This window comes from Lepidothrix coronata, unplaced genomic scaffold, assembly GCF_001604755.1.
Source record: "Lepidothrix coronata isolate B3197 unplaced genomic scaffold, Lepidothrix_coronata-1.0 Scaffold30, whole genome shotgun sequence".
NCBI lineage: Eukaryota > Metazoa > Chordata > Aves > Passeriformes > Pipridae > Lepidothrix > Lepidothrix coronata.
This window is the reverse complement of record NW_016690210.1, coordinates 6,148,015-6,169,019: the sequence shown is the minus strand read 5'-3', so window position 1 is coordinate 6,169,019 and position 21,005 is coordinate 6,148,015. Positions and strand designations below refer to the sequence as shown.

Here is a 21,005-nt window from a genome sequence, read left to right as displayed (position 1 = left end):
TTAGAAGCACCTGGATGAGCAGGGGACAAGAGGTGGTTGATACCCCTTATCCCAAGTGTGAGTACTGGGAATAACCTAAGCCATTTTGCCCTTCCGCTTCCATTATTCCAGTAAATCTTCTGTGCTTCATTTCTTCCCATTTACTCAGCAAATGACATCAGATTTTCTGTAGGCAAGACTTTTAAATTTTTTGGCATATCCTGTTAACAGCTTTTGCTTTCAGTTTCTCAACTCAATCCTGAACTTTGCTGCTGGTTTTCATCCTTCTCCTTCATGAATTCCCCTCAGCTGTGTTTTCAGGATGCTGCTTTTCTCTGGCTGGTGTTTCTTTAACGGTTGATTTGCTTCAGCCTCCAAAGACAATCTGATTTCTTCCCCCACCCTTACTTCTTTTCCTCTTCCACATTATAAACAAAAGCACTTGCATTATGCAGTAGAGAACCTTACAGAGCTGGCAGGGGAGTGGACTGAATGACCTCATGTCTGGCCTCTGTTCTCCTGCCAGCTATTTTTGAGTTCAGATGTTGGTAACTATTTGACCTTTTAAAATCTAATCTGACAATACCCAGCCCTTTCCTTGTTTACTCTTGTTTGCTTTACTGATTCTTGTTAAACAAAATTTGATGTGCATTTGTGAGGTGTGAAATACACTTAACCCATTCTTTCCTTGCCAGCACTTTTGATGGTACTGATTATCAAGTAATCTGTGTTTTGATTAAGGTTGCTGAATACCATTATTAAAATAGCTACATTTCAATATGAAGCATGTCTTCATACTGGAAATTAAAGAAATTACATCCTAACCACCTAAAATCACATCATGGATTTTGGCTTGCTTAGCAAACATAGTTGTTGAGAGATGTTTTATATGTATTTCAGGCTATCGCTTATAAATAGTTAGATAAGCATTATGTAAAATATCTTTAATTTTTGATAAAAATTAGGCATCTGTTCAGAAATAAATATGTAAAATCAGACAAGAAATATATTTGCACAGCCCAACATATTGGAGCTAGCATCCAGGGCTGAGATTCCTGGACAATATAGTAGCACAAGTGCTGCCTGTTTTCAAACCAACAATGCTACTTTGTGTAAATATTTTTTTTGAAACTAAGTATCTTGACATGGGGGAGAGACAGATTACTGTGCAATTGCATCTTGAAAGATCTTTGAGATTCCTTGCCTTTAACACATTGCACTGTGTTGTGTACCTGCTCAGTGGGGTGTTTCATATAAAGTGTTGAATCAGCCTTCTCATGTCACTTTTGAAATGACTTTTGAAAATTGTCATCTCCTGTTCTAAGGTAACACACTCAACATATTTCCAGTTTTTCATTTAGTAGTCAGTCTGTACCAATATGATTACTCCCAAGAATGGTCAAATTAAGTGATGCTAAAATCCAGAGAGACCATGTGAAGTGTAGGATTGGAGTAGTTCATTGTAGATTCAGCTTCTTAATCCTGGTGAAGTACTCATTTTATCGCCTGAAACTGCAGAACATCTATTTTTTCCAGAACTGTAGGGTAGGTGAGATTTTTCTATTTGTTTGTTTACACCAAGATGTTATACCCTTTTGTTGTAATTCTGGATGTTTCTGTTTTGCTGAGCTCTTTGTGTTCCTGTAGTGTAACAATGGATGCCATGGACCAGTTTCAAGACTCACTTTACAGCAATTCCTCATTAAAATCCCTATCGCTAAATTAACTGTTAACTGCCTAAACTGCAATATTTATAATAATTAGCTGTATTTCTAAATGTTTCCTACTTGGCATTAAAGAATGACTCAAAGTGTGAATTTGTTTGCTCACTGGTGCGAGGCAGTTTATGGAATTCTACCAGGAAAATTCATGAATGGTTGATTCATCAGACAGGTGAACTTTAGCACCTGGCTGGACCCCCAGGTTTATCAGTGAGCTGTTGACTGACCTTGTGTGTATTCTTCAGCTTTTATTTGCAGACTTTTACTCTTCTAACTATTTGCTCAATAAACCTGGGGGGAGAAGCAACTTTCTGGTTTAACTTTCAGTCCCTTGTTCATTCTCACGGCTACGGGGGAGGACTAAATGAGATTTCAGCAGCAGGATTATGAGCTAAACGTCTTGCTGCTCTTCCTATAGATTCCTCCCATGGCAGCTGAGGTTAGCACGGTCCATGACATTCCATTGCAATACTGCTGAGCAGCTCTGAGCATCAGAAATGCAACGGACTCACTGTACTACTTTCTGTTTGTTACTGTTGGTTGTCAGAGCTGTGGACAGCAGCAAAATAAAGGCATGGCACACAGTGTGTGGCTGGCTAAGCAGCTTAACTGATCTAAGCTTCTCCTGCTGCCTGAAAACAGTTCTTCCTTTTCCACTCCATCCTTGCCATGTTTTGTGTTTTGACTGCTTCCCTTGTGCTGGCACTAGCACTCTTAATGCTCTGCAGTCGACTGAACCAGGGAGCTGATTTGTTTTATTGCAAAACAAGCATCCTGACACACATGCACACAAAAAGCTTTTCCACTGGGTGCTGTCAGCCAGAACTTGTACTGACTCGGTGGAGCGAGTCTGTGTGTCTGTGTGTGTGGGACCACCTTCTCAGACAGAGCTTTAGCTGGGATTGATCTGAGTGCTGACTCCAGAACCATCAGAGAAGCAGCAAGGTATCAGTGTCTTCCTCTGCTGATGTCTTTGAAAAACAGCAGTGAACTTCTCAAGAGGGAAGGTACAAGGAAATCCTTCAAAAGGACCAAGAACCCGGTGAACAGACCATGGGGTCAAACTCAGAAAGAGAGAAGAAAGGTGAACAAACTCTTCTTTCATGGAAAGGCCACTTGAGGTGAACTGTAAAGAAGTGCCCAATTACAAGTGCCAAAAGCTCATCTGTAGTTGTCTCAGATAGAAGTATCAAAGCACTTTCACTGTGGCCATTCTTAGGAACCCTTGGCAAAAGTTTGGTCAAAGTTTTCATCTCAGTGTAAGAAAGAAATTTTTTACACTGAGATCAGTCATTCACTGGAACAGCCTGCCCAGGAACATGGTGAAGTCCCAGTCACTGGAGGTTTCTAGGATGCAGTTGGACAAGGATGGTAGATAACCTCAACAGGGCTCCCTTTCCGTAGAACATTGGACCAGACAAATCTTTTGAGCTTCCTTCCAACCTGGGCTGCACTGTGATTCTATGAAATTTTGTGTGAGTGAAGTAATCTACACCAGAAACACTAAAGGTGGAGATGCACAAGCTGACAGGCAGCATGTCTAGGATTTCTCCAATGACTTCTTCAGTGAACACACAAATGAATGCCTTACCAGATCTAAAAAATAGCAGTGATGTATTTCTTCTTATTAGAAGACTCCTCCACGTTTTCTGTGTGGAGAGTTTCCATGTGTTCAGCTTTGTGGAGGTGTGGGGGAACACCCTTTAAATCTTCCAAGAATAAAATGTTAGACATGTTAGATTTTGTAGAGAATCTGTCAGTTGTGAATAAAGTTTTCAAGAGCTAACTTTATTTTCATGCTGTGTATGCTTTTGACACAATTAAGATAAATTATGTCTTCAAATACAGTTGATTGCACACACACAAATTTGACACATTAATTTGGCATATTAGTGTTAGGAACTTTAATATGTGTAAAATTTTTTTACTGTAAGTCTTTTAAAACAGATTTCTAAAGCAAACATCCTCTGCATTGTTTTGTTACATATATTTTTTTGTGCTTTACTCAGGCAGAATGGATATTGTACTGAATCACTTCATGAGGAGTAGAAGAGCAACAGTAGAATTATTGTTTTAGTTTTGGGGGCTGCACTTGTGTTTTCACAGTGCTGAAAAGCATGGAAAACTCTTATAAGTATGACCTGATACTGGTAGTTCTGTGACTGCTGGAACTCATGCAGCTTTGTTTTGTATGGATTTATGCTGTGTGATTGATCAGCTCTGACTTAGATCTTTACTGGGACATTTATTTCTTCATAAATGACAGTTTGAATTAGATGTTAAGTCATCTTCCAGTCTTCTCTTGAGCTACGATGTTCAGAATGCCTCCATCCTCTAGACCAGTGTGCTTTCTTTAGGAAAACTTCCATGAATTTAAGGTTTTCTGCTGTTCTGTAGTAATTGATTGGAAAGGGCCAATGAGTAAAGTTGTTGGACTAGAGGACAACACAAAGCCCTTATTACTGAATGCAAACAATCATGAAATAGAAAAACTGTGTTAACACCCTTTGAAAAGAAATGCTGTTGATGTTTTCAGTTTTTGCATTTTTAGTAATTCTTACAGAATGACACCCATTTAAAATAAAAATTCATCCTTGACTTCAGTCTTACGAAACCAAATGTAATCTATGTTTTAGAGGCTGCAAGGTAGCTAAGGAGGGATGCAAAACTAGCTCCCTGAGTGGTTAGTTTTGGTGGCAGATAAAGTCTGGAAAGTTCACATTTCCTTTCTGCTGCTGTTCTAGAGAGGAAGGGGTAGAGGAGGAGAGGTTGGTGGGAGAGAGGCAAATCTGTGGTGCAGAGCACAGAACTGCATCAGCCCATCAGAGGGCTGATCCTCAGGAAAGAGTGGATATCTGTGGCAGGAAAGAGGTAAAATTCCTTGACTCCTGTTCAAGGCTGAAGCCAAAACACCATATGTTTGAGCTGGAGTATTTTGTGTGTAGGTTTGTTCCAATCCTACTCAGAAAAAATGAAGTGCAATGTGTGTATAATGTGTGTATCTTAATGTATTTGGAAATCCAGGTAAAGTTGATGTGAGGGGTAATGGGTGTGGGTGTTGAGAGAGAGAAATAATAGTATTTAAAACATTTTTTCCGTGTTTTGTAGGGCTGTTTACCCTTCTGCTTTACTGCAGCTGTTCTTTGGATTCTAGTGGTGTACAACTTTAGTGCATTCTCTTTATGCAATTTGCCAGTGTGACAGAAAATTTAATAAAATCTGTAAAGGAGCTGTGCCTCATTATCTTTTCCCTAGTTACCATCTAATTCAATAAGATGAAAAATGTGTTTATGACTCTTTCATAACTTCTATGCAATTTGATTTTTGGTTGACTGGAAAATCCCATTAAAACATGCTCTGAAATGTAGTCATATATGCATTGCTTCAGGGGAGGACAGGCAGGGTGGAAATTTATATTAAAGCATGCTGACGGTGCATAAATACTTGGAAGAGAAGGCTTTGTCTGCACATTTCTCTAGTTTAGTTTAGCACTTCACAAAGAAATTTGCACTTTGTTGGTTTTGGGTTAATTTTTCTCAAATAGATGAGGAGTTAGACGTTGGCCTACCAAACAACTGCTAAATGCAATATCTGTCCAGACCAGAATATTTGCCTCATCGCAGAAAAGCCAAATAAATGTTCTGAAGAAGTAGGCTTATGTTTGCTATGAAATTATTGTATACAAAACAAAGATGCCAATGTGAAATTTTCCAGGTTTCTTTTCACAATAAAAATGCACGTTCTGAGAGCTAGAATATTTCTGGGATTTTTTAATAGATACTTGAAAAATACTGGTAGTTTAGTGGGAAACTGATTTTTAAAAGTAGCTATTGCTCCTTGCCTTTCACAGTATTGTAATAATTTCAAGAAAAACTTCAGTGAATTGAGGATAATCTTTTTCAAATGTATGGAATTGTCAGGTCTCTCTGTGAAAAGAGCAGATTTGAGTATTGGATACAGTTTGATACAATTGGAGGCTGAATTTTGTGCAGCCAGTTTGTGTTATTTGGAAAATCCGTAAAAGGTATTATTTGTGACACTAAAGTAACGGGTTTGCTTTATAAGCTGTGTTGGAGAAGAAAGTATCTATAAGAGTTTCAGAGAAGGATGAATGTTACATTGTTAGCTTTGATCTTGTGACCTTCTGTCAGGGGACAAACACTGTATCTGCAATGAAATTACATTTTGGAATGGACTGTGCTCAGATACTGTTACTTAGCCCTTTTCTCTCATGCCTGGAGAGATACAATCTGAAGTAAAGGTAGCATTCTTTTTACTTTTCCAGTTTTTATTTCTCTCCTACCTAACCCATGAATGCTTCTAAAAGGTAGAAGGCACTGTTATAATCTACTTTCTGCTTATTCTGAAAGTTTTGATGCGTTGTTTTGGGAGACTCAGAGCCAATGAAAAAGGGAGATTGTAGATAATAAGTAGGATCTATTCAAGAGACCACTTACCATCTGTCAGCTCAGTTTCTGGTTATGTGGTGGTATTATGTGCTGATAGATACTTCCCTGGTCCTAATTCAATTTAAACCACCTTGGAGAGGAACTGGATGTAGTTGTTGGGCACTGAACTGCTTCCCTGCTTTCATAGGCAGGTAGTTACTGATAAAAGGTTACAATTAGATCAGCTCAGTGTCTACCTTCTCTGAACTGAGTGCTTTGTGGTTATTTAAACACAAAGGATATTTCCTTTTTTTCTTCTTCTTCTTTCCATATAAATAGTAACATGTAATTTTTAATCCCTACACAATCCAGTGTTCAATTGAAGTTGAGAGCTGCTGACTGTTCCTCGGTTTGTTGTCTGCAAAGCATCAGGAGACGGTCTGAACTACAAAATGAAAGTTGGCTTGATCATAACTTACAAAACAGATTCAAACATTTCATTTGTATGAAAACAGGAACAAAATAGGGGAAGGAAATTAAATGAATGCACATTCAGAACATCTAATTTAGGGAGGCTGTGAGTGAAAACATGCTATAAAGGAAACATTCTGCAGCAATTCTGATACAAGTCATCTGGGGTTTTTTTCTTGAAAAGCACTAGCAGGTCCATTGATTGTTTTATCTTTCTATAAATTTAGAAATACTTGATAGTTATTCAATAAGCAGCTGTCACCTTACTAGTATAACATAAGATTTTGTCAATATGTTATTTAACACTTCAACCACCTTTAAATGCATGGCAAAAGGATCATGCAGTTTCTCTGGCTTCTTGTGTATTGATTTGCTGTGTTACTTTATGGTTTTAGAAACTGGTAACATTTTGGAGAAGAACGTACTGTAAACACTGATAATGGTGATCATAAACTGGATGTTAATTCTGTAATCTGTAATTGCAAGTTTCCAGTCTTTGGGGGTGTGAGGGGAGAATGTGCTTTTTTGTTTGTGGAGGTATTTTTGCGGAAGTGAGGAGTGGCCGGGTTTTCTCCTAGTTCCCGTATTAGGTATCTGTGTGTGTGTCCTTTTCTGGTGTTTCTGAGCAACCACTCTGGTATTTCAGGTTTTTGGCCTTAGAATGGTCCCTGTGGTATCCTGTGCATTAGCAGTATTTAATTTCCGCAGTAAGAACATAACATTTGAATTCAAGAGACAAGCACATAGACTGAGATTCAGAAATATTATTCACTGTGGTAAGGTTTTTTGTTTTCGAGAAGTTTTTTTGTTTGGTTTGAGTTTTTGCTCAAGGGAGAGCCTCATGTTACCTTTGTTTTTGTCAACGTGTTTGTCAAATAATTTTGTAGCTTTATGGGAAGTTTTGCCAGACATTCACTGTCATCCCATAACAAGCTTTGGCTTTTTCCTGTGGAGTCATTTACACAGTTTCCTTACTCATAGCTTCTTACTGTTTTGAGTGCAGTCATACAGTACACATTGGATGTATCTCCAGTAGCATTTTGGTTCAGATTAGGAGTGTGTTTGGAAAGCAAATCTCCCAATTGTCACCACTTACTGTGCTTTGGTTTGTGCTGCAGAATCATTTCAAAGCACTCAGACTAAATTATTTTTGGATGAAGGTAAACCAGAAGATACTCTTCAAGAGCACACCTGCTGCAGTCCCACTGCCACAGGGTGCTCAGCTCATGGAATGAAATTGTAGCTACCCCAAAATAAAATTCTAGACCTGTGTTGTGTAAATAGTGTCCTCAGCACCAATTGTTTTGTTCTTCAGGTGCACTGGTATTGCTCTGCATTCCTAGGTAATGTGACTATAGTCATGAATAGAGATAATTATTATGCACTTAGAGGTAATTATTCTCGGCCACTGTAATTGCTTCAGATAAAGAGTCCAGCTATTCAAGGTTAGAACAGACGATATCCAAGTGTCTGACAACCTGAGTTTTATTTGGAAGCTGAGACTTAAACAGTAATTAGGTCAGGGAGCACCAGAGATATAATGAAGCTGTTTTCCTCTTTCTGTTACCTTTTGACCTTTCCTGCTTTATTAATCTGAGTTCTCCTTCATTCTCTAACATGCTTATCCTTATTAGCCAGCCACTGACCCAAATTACCACAATATTCTGACACCTCGTATGTGCTGCCAGGAGCTCTTTCCCTCTTCTCATCTCTTCAGCTTATTTGAGTTCCCACCTAGTAAAGGGCTGTGCAGGCTGTGGCTGGTCCTGAACATGGTGTTATGATTCCTGACTACTTACTTTCTGCTGGCAAAATGGGTAGTGATTTACGGCCACCAAAGGTGCCATGTTTCCTGAAATACTGCCACAATTGGTAAACCCATCTTTACCTCAGTGGCAACACTAATGGGTTTTCTTTGTTCTTCTTGGTCATTGATTTTCATGGAAAACTTTTGGAAGCACAGAAAAAAATCTCAGTGTCAGATTTGGTTAAAAGGTATGGGATAGGAGCAGAATGTAGAATAGGTGAGTAACACAGTATCATTAGTTTTGTGTCCAAACAAAATCAAGATAAAAACACATCCTGCTGCAGAAGCTTTATTTAATTGTTCACCATTCTCACTTGAAAAAGAAGGAGAAGAATTAGTTATATCAACACTTCAGTGTTAAATACTCAGGTTAAATCTCAAAATTTGAATTCCTGAAGCATAAGAGATTGTCTAACCTAAAGCAATGTCTTCCAGCAGTAACTTACAGAAGAGAGAGGTGCCTGAAGCTCTGCTCTATGGGCTGCTCAGAAAGGCCTGGTCTCTTGAGGATTTGTGGAGTTCTGGTTTCCAAACAGATAGTTATGCAAGTGTTAAATTCTGCCTCCCAGGAACTGCTCCAGGTGGTCCCCAGGAGTTTAAAACAATGCAACCTCCCAAAGTTCTTCCTCACTGAAGAGAAAATTTCGTTACTTCTCCTGCCTGATGTCCTGGTTGCCAAAACGTGTGTATCAGGAAAATGTTCTTGTCTGGTTTTGAAAGGGAGGGGAAGGGAGAGATATCTCAACTTGTGGTGATTCCCCCTTTGAACCGGAGGAGCCTGGAAATATCCAGAGAATAACCAGCCAGAATATTGATATAACTTTAACAGGAAAGAAACCCACAAGTGCAGAAGGGGTGAAGTTGAGGCAGAAGCTTAGCCTTCAGTCTCTGCCAGCTGAAGTCCTGCCCAGCTGCAGTTGTGAGGAGCCACCTTCCCTCTGCTCTCAGGGCGGTGTTGGAGAGCTGTGCTCAGCCTGCTTGCTCTGTGAGTAATGATGGGTTTCACTGGGTTAAAGATGCAATGGCACTCTGCTAAGTACAGGTTTCTCTTAGTGACCTGGTCTGTGGGTTTGTGTCCTTATGTCATCAGAATTACTGATGACGTTTTATAATGCTGTGATCAGATAGCATCTACAAAGCAGAGGGTTTTTTTCAATTCTCTGTTTTACTCTTATCCTTGTCCTATGTAGTCTGAAGTGGGACAAATCTTTCGCATCCTTGTCTGATAGAGTAGTTTCCAAAATGTTCCATCCCTTTTTATTCCCACCAAATTCCCTGAAAAAACATGCTGTTAAGAGCAATTTAATAAATACAAGGTTCTTCTATATCCTATATCCTATTCTGTTCAGAGAAAAATAAATCTATTTCTTCAGCATTTGAATCCATGTAAATTATTTGGTATGCTTTTCCTGGGAAGCAAGTTCCTGTGAAACAGATGATAATAAACAAAATTTTAGTCTTCTGTAACATTTTTTCCAAGGATATAAAAGATGTATGTGGTGGGACTGGTATTTTTAGGTAGGCACATAATGTGTTTTGAATAAATGGCAGTCAGATAATTAAATAACTACACAGGAAGACAGATTGATAATCTTTTAATATTTCTTCTAAACAGACCTCCCACAGGAGTGTTTCAGTTTTTGCTTTGCACCTGGTTTGGGGCTGAGGGCTAGAAAAGGGGTGTTTATATTTAGACAGAACATCTACTAATGTTTTAGTTAACAGTGTCCCTTGAATGGACCTGCTTTCATAAAAAGCTCAAGAAAAATTTAAATATTTATAACTTTAAGAAATTATATAGCTCTATGTGGCATCTGGTTATAAATTGTGTCCCAGAGATTTCATTAATTGTACAGATTACAAAACTAAAATCAACACTTGAATGTTATGTTAAGAATTCTATTGCAGAATGAAAAAGCCACTTCCCTCTTCCCTACCTGGATGCTGTCAGGCTCATCTCTCCCCAGCTGTGAGAGGAGCATGGTGGCCTTGCAGTGTTTTAAGTCCCTGTTAATGCAGCAGGTGAGAAAGTAAGTGAGAGACAATACCACTGCTGCTTTACATTAGCCTTATTTTCTCTTCTCTTTCTAATCCCTTCCCTGAAGGACTTGCTTTGTTCTTGATGTTCTGTATCCTTAGAACACGTGACAGTGAGTGAGAACAGTGCAGGCAGTTTTGTGTGCCCTCAGTCAGATCCTCTGTCCTGTAATGGTACATGCTGCACACGAGTTTCCATTAGTCAGGAAATGAACCCAGAAGAGGTGTGTGCTGCCAACTGAAGATGGTTATCTTAATAAATGCAACAAAATCTTGCAGAAATATTGTCTTAAGCCAACAACTTTTAATGCTGAAATTAGTTAATTTTAGAATTTAAGAGATACACTGCACTGCTAGAATATGATTACCAGCTTTGGAAACATGTACACAAATATTCTATGCTTTATGCTTATAGATAGTGCAGGCAAGGTTTGGGCACTGTCAGGATTGAGGAAAAGAAAATTTAGGTTAGTTGTGGAAAGAAATGTACATCTTGGTTTGTTACTTCAATATTAGGTCCTTGAGCTTTCATGCAAAATATTTCCCCTTGGTAAGAGACTGCACCCCTTTGGTGGTGAGCAAGGTGCTGCTGGTAAATAGCACAGGCCTTGTTGGTGTGTCTCCTTGGCTGTCTCACACACTTTAGAACTTGTGTTCTTATTGAGTCATTATAATTCCTACCAAGAGTGGACGGTTCATTGTTTTCTTGTCATGTTTTTTAACCATTTTACCAACAGCCAAGCAGGCAGTGAGGAAAGATCACGTGTTGGTTTGGGTAAGTCAGCTGCCTCTGAACTCAGAGTTCGACACTCAGCGTGGCTGTAGAGCTGCCCATGCTGTCCACCCTGTTGTCACTTTTTCCACAAGCAAATTTAAGGTGATATGTAACCTTGTGGAGGGAATAATGTATAGAAGAGGAATTCCTGAAGCAATAAACATTGGTGTTACTAGTAAGATACTATTGGAGGTGGGGGTGGTGGTGAAGAGTATGTGTTCTTGTGTATGTGTATGAAAAAGATTGCTCTGTATGCATAGGCTTCAGTAAGGTTTGTGAAGACTTAAAAGCAGAAAACTAAATAAAGAGCCGGGTAGAGGAATAAATGAGTCAGTAGCAAGTCAAGATGTTCCTGTGGTGTGGTCAGCCCTCTTCAGCTTTATTAGCTGGTTTATGATGGTAAAAAAGATTTTTGTACTTGTCCATGTTCTATCCTTTCTTCCAAGCAACCTTTGAACTATTTAGTCAGTTTGAACCAAGCCAGTCAGAGAAGAGGATTAAAATATAATTAAACTCCTTCCCTTTAGGGGAAGGGACAGTTAAGTAGAGGGTGAAGGCACAAGTGGTTCCTCTGCAGTGGGAGAGTTTGTTCTGTGAGTGAAATGTCTGTGTAGTGGCAGGGCAGCCATTGCCCCTGTCCTTAATCAACCTCTTGCCCAGTAGGTTTTTGGATGTCATAGGAGGAAGCTATGATTTGTGGGAGCTTGGAAACGAAGGTTGAGGAGATATAGAGAGGAAAATCAGGGGAACATAGAAGAGACACACATTTGGTGGAAAATGGACATGATTAATTCCAGGGAGCTCTAAATACTTGTAATTCCTGTAAGAATTTAATATAGATTGATGAAGGGGAGTTTCTGTACTACAGCCACTGATTGGAAAGCTGTATTTGAGATTTCCTAGAGAAGGACATATTGTTTCCTTCTGTAATGAAGGAGGTAAAGAAAAATGTAATTTGCGTTTTGCAGCCTCTTCAAGAAATCTTTATTTTGTCACCAACTCATAATATACCTACCTTTGAAGAAATTAAAATGTTTTTCCTTCTGTGTTTTCTTTTTTTTTTTCTCTTCCTCCTCCATGTGTTTTCCCCAGTTTCCCAGCCTGTGTGTGTCAGTTTTCTGATGTTCATTCCCAGAGCTTATGATATACCAAGTACCTAGTGCGAGGTGCCAAGGCAGAGGCAGTGTCCTGCTGTGTTCCTGGTGGAAAACATCCCGTAGCAGGGGAGAGGCTTGTAAATTCCTCTTGTTTCCACCACAGTTCCAAGTAGGCAGAGCCATCAGAGCCAGAGTTGTGACTCATGGATGTGGATGTGTATATTCTGCTTTTTTCTTTTTTAATGTTTTTGAAATCCACACCCAAGTTATTTGTTAAGGGGATGAAATATTAAAGACTAACTGAAATTTATTGCAGAAAAATGACTCCATTAGAGAGGGGGAAAGCCTGGCAAGGTGTGTTTAATGCACAGCATTACTGCCACTTAACAGAGCAAGGGATCACTCATGGCTCTGCCTCTTCTGTTGCTGTATGTTTTATCTGATGTTTGCAAAAGCAGCCATCTGAAACTGCTGGGTAATAACTGGCAAAAAAAAAATGATGTAACAGGTGAAGAGAATAGTTACACCACTAGCCAGTTCTTTTGTGACCTGTTTATAAGTTTGGCAATTTCTTCATCACAGGTATTTGGGTTGTAACAATGTGACTGCCCAGAAAATGATACTAATTTTAATTTTATTCAAGAAGCAACTGGCAAATGTGGTTTGTCTTAGCACAGAGGAGTCTGGTAAGAAAAATTCAGTGTATTAAAAGAGGTCTTATAAATATTCTGAAAAAAAATTTTAAGTCTTCTGCTTCTGTTAGCCTGCAATACTTAGTAATGACAAGCTAAACACTGTGGTGGTGAGATTTCAGACTGCTTTAATGTTTGCTGTTTATCCACATTTATTTACCTTTACAGAGATTTGATGAACTTGCTTTAAAATCAGTTTACTCCTTCATCCTATGAGTCTTGTAGTCCCAATCCTACAGTTTTGTTTAGCAGGCTGAGATGTCTTTACAGAGCTCCACTCACCTCAGCAGTCCTTACAAATACTGTTTACGAAGTCTGCCCTTGCCTGATGAATTATGCTGTTGGACAGGCCATGCTGGAAACATTAACTTTTCCTCTTTTTTTACAACAGCCATGGCCAACCCTTTTTACAGAGAGGTTTGCTTATGAGGGTTTGGATTTATGAAAAGTGAGGACATCAGTGTGGTACATGTTGATGTGTAACCTGTCCTCTGAATTTAGGAGTAGGTAATTTATTAATTAAAAAAAAAAACACCTTTAACCTTGTGATGTTCTACTAACTTGGTTAGGCAGTTGTACCTTTCTTGTACTTTCCTGAAAGCTTTTGTTTTCTTAATTCTTCCTATACTAATAAAGACTCCAAGACACAGAAAACAGTCCCTCAAACTATTCTTGCTGCCTTCAGATGCAGTTCTTGTTGGCTCTCTGCCTGGTGGGTGCAGTGAGCTTCAGGCACTTTAACTGAGAGCATCTTGTCTGTTCTCTTTCCAAGATGAGGTACAAAGTGCATGTGAGTTCTTGTAGGGCTGGTTGGGAGCCTCTCATGTATTGCAAGTTCCTTTGCCAAATTGCAGGCCTTGTTCTGCCCTTGCACTTTATGCAGACATCCTGTTTTAATCAGTAGCTGACTCTGAATGTATTTACATGTGTGTTCTGATTTCAAAAAATCTGATCCACGGACTCAACGTGTTGACTTGATCTCTGCATAGTAAACTTAAGTCTTAGCTAAGGTATAAGTAATTACAGTGGAGAATGTAATACCTTTCAAGTTCAATTAGGCAAAACAGGCTGCATTACATTTTAAATGATACACACCCTTTCTTTCATATTAACATTTTTGTATATTCTGAATGTGAAAAGCCTTGAAAAAGGTTAAAGCATTCACCAGTTCACAAGAGTTAACTTTTTTTTTGGATAGTATACCTATATTACTGAAATTAGTTTGTCTGCAGTAGTGATACATCTCAAAAGAGGGGTTAACCTTGATATATTTGTAACAGTATTAGGGGATCAAGAGAAACTTTTCCAAGTTTGTCATAATTCACAAACTCAACAAGATGTTTCCTCTTTTGTTTACAGACTTGATACTGCAAGTTCCCTGCCTTGACAGCAGTCATCATGGATAGTGGTAAGTTTGTTAACTTAGTGGTGAGTGTACATTTTTTATTATTCCCTATGAAGTGGGCAGTAACACACCCCAGAACTGTGCTCTCCTCAAAATCCCAGTAAGTTTGCACAAAATGTCCCCTCTGGCATTGAACTGGCTTGAATGTTATGTACAATGCAGATCTTTGCCCACACTGATGTGAACTGGAATCATATGACTGTTCTGACAGAGACCATTTGAAGACCATAATAATCACAGACTTACTTGTGGCCCTTTGAAAGTTGGCTGCAGAATGAAAACCACAGAGCTCAATTTCCAGCCTTGAGTACTTTACTTTTAACTATTTTTAATCTTGTCCCAGTACCTCCAAATTTTTAAAGCAGAAATCACTTTTTCAGCTTTACAAATAAATGTACATATCATTTTTCACCCCTCTGCCCTATTCAAACCAAATGGCTTTATTAAGATGGACTACAGAAAGACTCAAATTTAATAGCACCAGCTTCAACTTTAAGGTTAAATGTTTATTTTTAGCATGGGGGTTTTAGTGGTGGTTTTAGTCTGCTTAGTTGTTGGGAAGGAGTCAAAAAAAAGGAAGCCTCAATAATGGTCTCAATAGAGCTGGTTTTGGTGTCCAGAATGCCCCAGGCTTTGCTTTGGCCACACTTCTGTGTCCCAGAATATTTTTCCCACGCTCCTGCTCCCTGTTCCTTCTGTCACTAAAGACCTGAAGCCTGTTTTCTTTCCCTGTGACAGCTTCAGCTGGCAGGCTGTGGTGTATTTATCCTCTCGTGTCCTTGCCTGTCTCTGGTTCTGATTGAATTTCACCTTGGTAGAGTATCCATCCTCTGTTAGGATACCACGAAGGTTTTACAGAGAATGTGTAATACATTGATCTGACTGTATTGCTCTCTTCAGTAATAATAAGTGAAACTAAGTCTTTGGAATTATTTTTTGTAGCTTTCTGATGCATAAAAACTTGGTAAAAGACAAGTGTTGCAGTTACACACAGAGCTCAACCATGTCTGAAGAAATAATGTATTCAAATGCATTAAAACTGCTGGTAGATATGTATCTTCATCTATATTCTACAAACACTGAGGGACTGAAAGAGACTTTAAATTACTTATTTCTGTGTCTATTTTACATAATGCCAAAATAATAATTTTTATTTTTATCTTGTATTTGCTAGTTAATCTCCTTTAAAAAAAAAGTAAAAAAGTAAGTTTTATCGTGCTTCATTACTTTATTCTTGCCACATACAAGCCTTCCCTGATTGTGTTCAACTCCGCAATAACAGCTGTAGTGAATTTGGCCACACTGTGGTTTAGCTGAAAATGCAAAGTAGTTTTTTTTACACACTCCTATCCAACTATAACTGAATATCTACAGGATTATGATCCTGGAATACTAAGAAGTCAAAATGGATTCTTCAATGTGGTTCCATTCTCTCTTTTTATAGGGTTCATCAGGCAGTGACTGATTCTCATTAAATCCCTGTATTTCAATCAGTATCTTCATCAAAATTGCTTTGATTCATGTGTTCTCATGTTGCCTTGATGAATTTGTATTGATTTCTCAATAGGATTTGAAGTCACTAGCAGTGTGAGAGCATTAAAAATGTCACATCAAAACAAACAAATTATTGTATTTTATTTTTTTCCAGCCTTGCAGGTTCAAAAGCCGTTCCTGGTCTGGACTAACCAGAGATCATTAATTATCAGACATCTTCAGAATTAATATGGGATGTAGTTTATTTTCCTCAGTGGGCTTTTTTTTGTCTCTGTGATGTATGCATTTTGTATACTATATTGTGAGAGAAGTCAGACTTTCTGAATATGAATGCTAAATAAAAAAGTTGTGCATTTAGATAGTCATATATTGACCATGCATTTGAATCAGAAATGTATGTTTAGCTCCTTTTGGAAAACTAAAGTATTCCCTAGAAACTCATAGCAGTGTGTATCAAATGCAACATTTCTTAACATACCAGCTTTAAAACCTTTATTCTGTTTCTAAATTGGAATGTGCATGCAGAAAAAAAGATTTGTGTCTTGTTTCTGAGAACCAGAATCTTCAAGTCAGGGTACTTTCAGCTATCTGCGTTTTCCTGTATTTCTTTTCCCTCTGCATCCGGTACAAAGCTCTCATAATTTCTCTCATCATTCTTTTCAGGGATGAATTCCAGCTGTGAAATGAAATTCCCTAGGTTTTATCTGCTGGAGGAAAGGAAACTTGATTTATAGTGCATTATCTACTCTTCAGTGACTCTTCATATGGGCACTCTTAAGAGAGTCTGGCCTGACACTTGTTCCCTTCAGGAATGCCCAAAAGGAGTTGGGAGAAGTAGGTGGAGTACCAGCAGTCCATCCCCGGGCATGGCTGTGTGCTGACTGCCTCATGTGGACAAGTCCTTCAGCTCATCACCTTTAGGTGATCACTGAGGCATGTGAGGAGAAACCAGCTTCTTCAGGCCTAGAGGGGAGTCAGGAGAATCGTGTGGGAAATGGAAAGAAGACATCTTTTTTTCTTTCCTTTTGAAGAGATTTATGTTATTTAGTCAGTGAATTTGTAGGAGATGTCCATGTGCTCACCTGTGGTGCTGTAGAAAACCAAATTTGTGGGAGGTACAGTTGTAGGGTTGGCACTGAACCCCTGGCACCATCGTGGATAGTGTCATTTGTGTGGTGCATGTGTGTACATGTATTAAAACTGGAAGTGAGTGCTGTTTTGGAATTTAATCTTCAGATCTTCATTTAATCCTTTGCAAAAGGAAGATCACTGTCAAATATTTGTAATCAAGTTGTGGTGGGTTGACCCTGGCTGGACACCAAGTGCCCACCAAACCTTCTGTCACTGCTCCTGGTCAGGAGAGAGAAAATACAGTGAAAGGCTCATGGATTAAGATAAGTAACTCACCAGTTACTGTCACAGGCAAAACAGGCTCAACTTGGGGAAATTATTTAAATTGTGAGAAAATAAAAACAAATCTTAAAACACTTTTTCTCCTTCCCTTCTGCCTGGTCTCAACTTTACTCTCCATTTCTCTACCTCCTCCCCCCAGCAACACAGAGGGATGGGGATTGGGGGCTGCAGTCAGTTCATCACACACTATCTCTGCTGCTCCTTCCTTCTCAGGGGAAGGACTTTGTCACTCTTCCCCTGTTCCGGCATGGGGCCCTCCCATGGGGTGCAGTGCTTTGGAAACAGTCTGCTCCAGTGTGGGTCCTTCACAGAGTCCACAGGTCCTGCTAGGAGCCTGCTCCAACATGGTCTTCCTACAGCCTCCTTTGGGCATCCATCTGCTCCACTGTGGGATCCTCCACAAGCTGCAGGTGGATCTCTGCTCCACCATGGACCTCCATGGGCTGTAGGGACACAGCCTCACCATGCTCTGCACCATGGGCTGCAAGGGAATATCTGCTCCAGCACCTGGAGCATTTTCTGCCTCTCCTGCTTCCCCAACCTCAGTGTCTGCAGGGCTGTTGCTCTCATATATTCTCACTCCTCTGCTGCTGCAGTTGCACAGAGCTTTTTTACCCTTCTGAAGTATGTTATTACCAAGGTGCCACCACCATCCCTGATGGGCTCAGCCTTGGCCAGCAGCAGGTCCGTCTCAGACAGAGGGGAATTTTCTAATGGCCTCTCACAGAAGCCACCCCTGTAGCCTTGCCACTACCAAAACCTTGCTGCATAAACCCATTACAGAGACTAAATAAAGTGAAATTCAAGTAGATCAGCCTAATTATGCTAATCATTGCTGACAGATGACATCTATCTAAAGAAAAATGCAGTGATCATATTTGTTTACTTGCTGGCCTCCTTCTGTAACATTAAAAATCAGATGATTAAGGGAAAAAAAAACCTTCAGATTAAATGTAAATGAAGCAATGCACAAATGATTGCATAGGTCAGGAAAGTGGTATGAGTGCATTAGTGTGGCAGTGCATTGAATAATCGTCCCCTCTTGCTGGCAGTGAGAGCCCAAGAGCAGTGTAGCACTGACATGATGTTCCTGCTTCCTGACCTGAAATACCAGGAGAATTTCTGCAGCATTTACTGCAGATGTACCTCCCAGGTAATTCAGTCTGACGGATTTTGGAGTGTTCCAGATGCTGCATATTACTGTAAAAACCATTGGCGCAGGGAGTTTGAGGGAAATCTGGAACATCAGGAGAAAAGAGAAAACTAAAGAACGCAAATAAAGAATACCTGTGTCAGAACACTGGTTGCCTTTTGGAATTGTTTTATTTGATTAATCAAATAAGGTGAGGTTTTGTGTATGATTAAAGAAAATAGAAAGAGGCCAGTTCCCCCCACACCTCCAAAAGGGTACCCATTTCATGGTTGAGATTTCTGGAGTGAAGGGAGCCAGTCTGCTTCGAAGTTGCTTCGGAAAACTTAACAGACTAAAACATTGATAAATGCAGCTGTTCTGGTGTGAGTGACTCTGGGTAATAGTCATAAATATTTATATAAAAAACTTCAGACCATTCTGGCCGTGATGTCCTCCGGCAGTTGCAAATCTCATTTTGTTTGTTCTGTGTCATCTTAGTTTAAGAAGTTGCTTGAGTTGAGCATGTGCCTGTCTCATCTGAGCACTTCTTAGGCACCAGCTTCAGGCTTGTTGAAGCACACAGGACTATGATGCTGAATTGAGATCTATTGCATTTATGCCATTATAGCAATAACTGCTGAAATTGTAGGCCCAACTCCTTACAACAGTGAACAAAACTGGGAGATGCCTTTTATCATATGAAATAAAAGGGAAGACTTTGAAAAAGCATTTTCTTACAAGCACGTTTTCTTTGAACAATTCTAGCGTGAGGTTTTGGGTATCTATTTTAGAACTGACCTTTGTTGTCTCACCTCTTCTTGTTTAGTGTTCTTAACAGAGGACAAAGCCAACTCTGTGTTAAAAAGATACCCAAGAGCCAACACATTTCTGGAAGAATTAAAGCAAGGTGACATAGAACATGAATGCAGAGAAGAAATCTGTAGCTATGAAGAAGCAAGAGAAGCATTTGAAAATGAGGAAAAAACGGTATGTTATGCTGTGTATGTAAAGATGGGTGGGGTGTACTGATGCTAAATTTTTCACTGTGCTGAATGCTTGTATGTTATCCAACACTACATTAGATTTGGTTTAATTTTGGTAGTGTTTCTTTAAGCAAATTAAGTGAGCTGTGGAAACGGATAGACTGCACAGCAGTAGCTTTCAAATCCATCCTAGAATTATAGAAAGGCTTGGATGGAAAGGGATCTTAAAGACCATCTAGTTCCAACCCCACCACCCCCCATGAAGAGGGATGCCAGTCACTAGATCAGGTTGCTCAGAGCTCCATCCAAGCTGGCCTTGAACACTTCCAGGGATGGGGCAGACACTTCTCTGGGCAATGTGTTCCAGTGCCTCGCTACCCTCTGAGCAAAGAAGTTCTTCCTAACATCTAATATAAATTTCTCCTCTTTTAGTGTAAAACCATTCCCCCTTGTCCTATCACCATCTGTCCATGTGAAAAGTTGCTTTCCCTCTTTTTTATAAGCCCATTTTAAGTACTGGAAGGTGCTATAAGGTCTCCCCAGAGTCTTCTCTTCTCCAGGCTGAACAGCCCCAGCTCTCTCAGTCTGTCTTGACAGGAGAGGTTCTCCAGCCTTTGGATCATCTTCATTGCCCTCCTCTGGACCTGCTCCACTTCTTTCTTGTGCTGAGGACCCCAGAGCTGGATGCTGTGCTCCAGGTGGGGTCTCAGCAGAGCAGAGCAGAGGGGTAAAATCCCCTCCCTGGCCCTGCTGCCCACGCTGCTTTGGATGCAGCCCAGGACACAGTTGGCTTTCTGGGCCTTAGGAGCACACATTTGTCCAAATTAAACTACATTTGAAGGAGGTAGAAGTTTTAGAGGTAATTATGCTTATATGTGTTGTGCAAATTGGCAGCTAGAAAGAAAAGAAACATGAACTCTCACTTGAGAAAAGGTGGTAGATGAGTTTTTTCCCAAGTAGCCCATGTACTGGTTCTCCCTAGATGTCATAAATGTAGTTGTCCTGCTTGGAAGAAATGATGGGACTGGGACAGTTATGGGGAGTATAGAGAAGCAGAGAGCACAAGTCTTCACTTACCTCACTCCTGCTGGAATAACTTGTTTATTGAATATGTTCATATGAAAAGAGTGAGGAGCTCAAAAAGCTTTCCATTTAAAATACACCTTTGAATCCCAGGTTTTGCTGCAGCTGGCCAAAGTGTTCACTGCCCAGACTATTAATAGTCTAAAAATAAGGAAAGTGGCCTTCTTCAAGCTAAAATCTGCAAGCCTCCAGAGAGTATTGTTAAGCACCAGTGATTTAAACATGGAAGGAGCAATGATTTCAGTGCTACCATGTGTTATGCAAGGGCAGTGATCTATTGACTTGATGGGAATGAAGCAGAAACTGCCTACACAGAATTGTTGCATAGTTCTGTTGGCTTCTCTGATTTAAAGAAGCTTGTGGGCTAATGGCTCTGCAAGCAGTAGCTGCACATCATAACCAAAGTATCTTATATTGCTTCACAAAAAATAAAACCAGGTTTTTGATGGTGGCATCTGAATTATTTAATACAATACAGTCTTTTTTTTTTTTTAATTCAAGATAGATATGGATGAAATTAGGGCCGAA

General features: G+C 39.6%; 1 protein-coding gene across 6 annotated transcripts in view; it reads left to right on the top strand.

Annotated features, from left to right (window-relative positions):
• The window catches only part of PRRG1 (proline rich and Gla domain 1), a 33,052-nt gene that overhangs the window by 3,167 nt on the left and 8,880 nt on the right, over positions 1 to 21,005 (top strand). For 3 of the 6 annotated variants that reach the window (XM_017810991.1, XM_017810985.1, XM_017810988.1), the window contains 2 exons: positions 14,327 to 14,375; positions 19,238 to 19,398. In XM_017810991.1, the coding sequence (XP_017666480.1) occupies positions 14,366 to 14,375; positions 19,238 to 19,398 (171 nt within the window). In that variant the 5' untranslated portion in view covers positions 14,327 to 14,365. Of the gene's footprint in view, positions 1 to 4; positions 58 to 10,367; positions 10,389 to 13,454; positions 13,475 to 14,326; positions 14,376 to 19,237; positions 19,399 to 21,005 lie in introns of those variants that run through there. The other 3 variants (XM_017810987.1, XM_017810989.1, XM_017810990.1) reach the window with 3 other exon arrangements.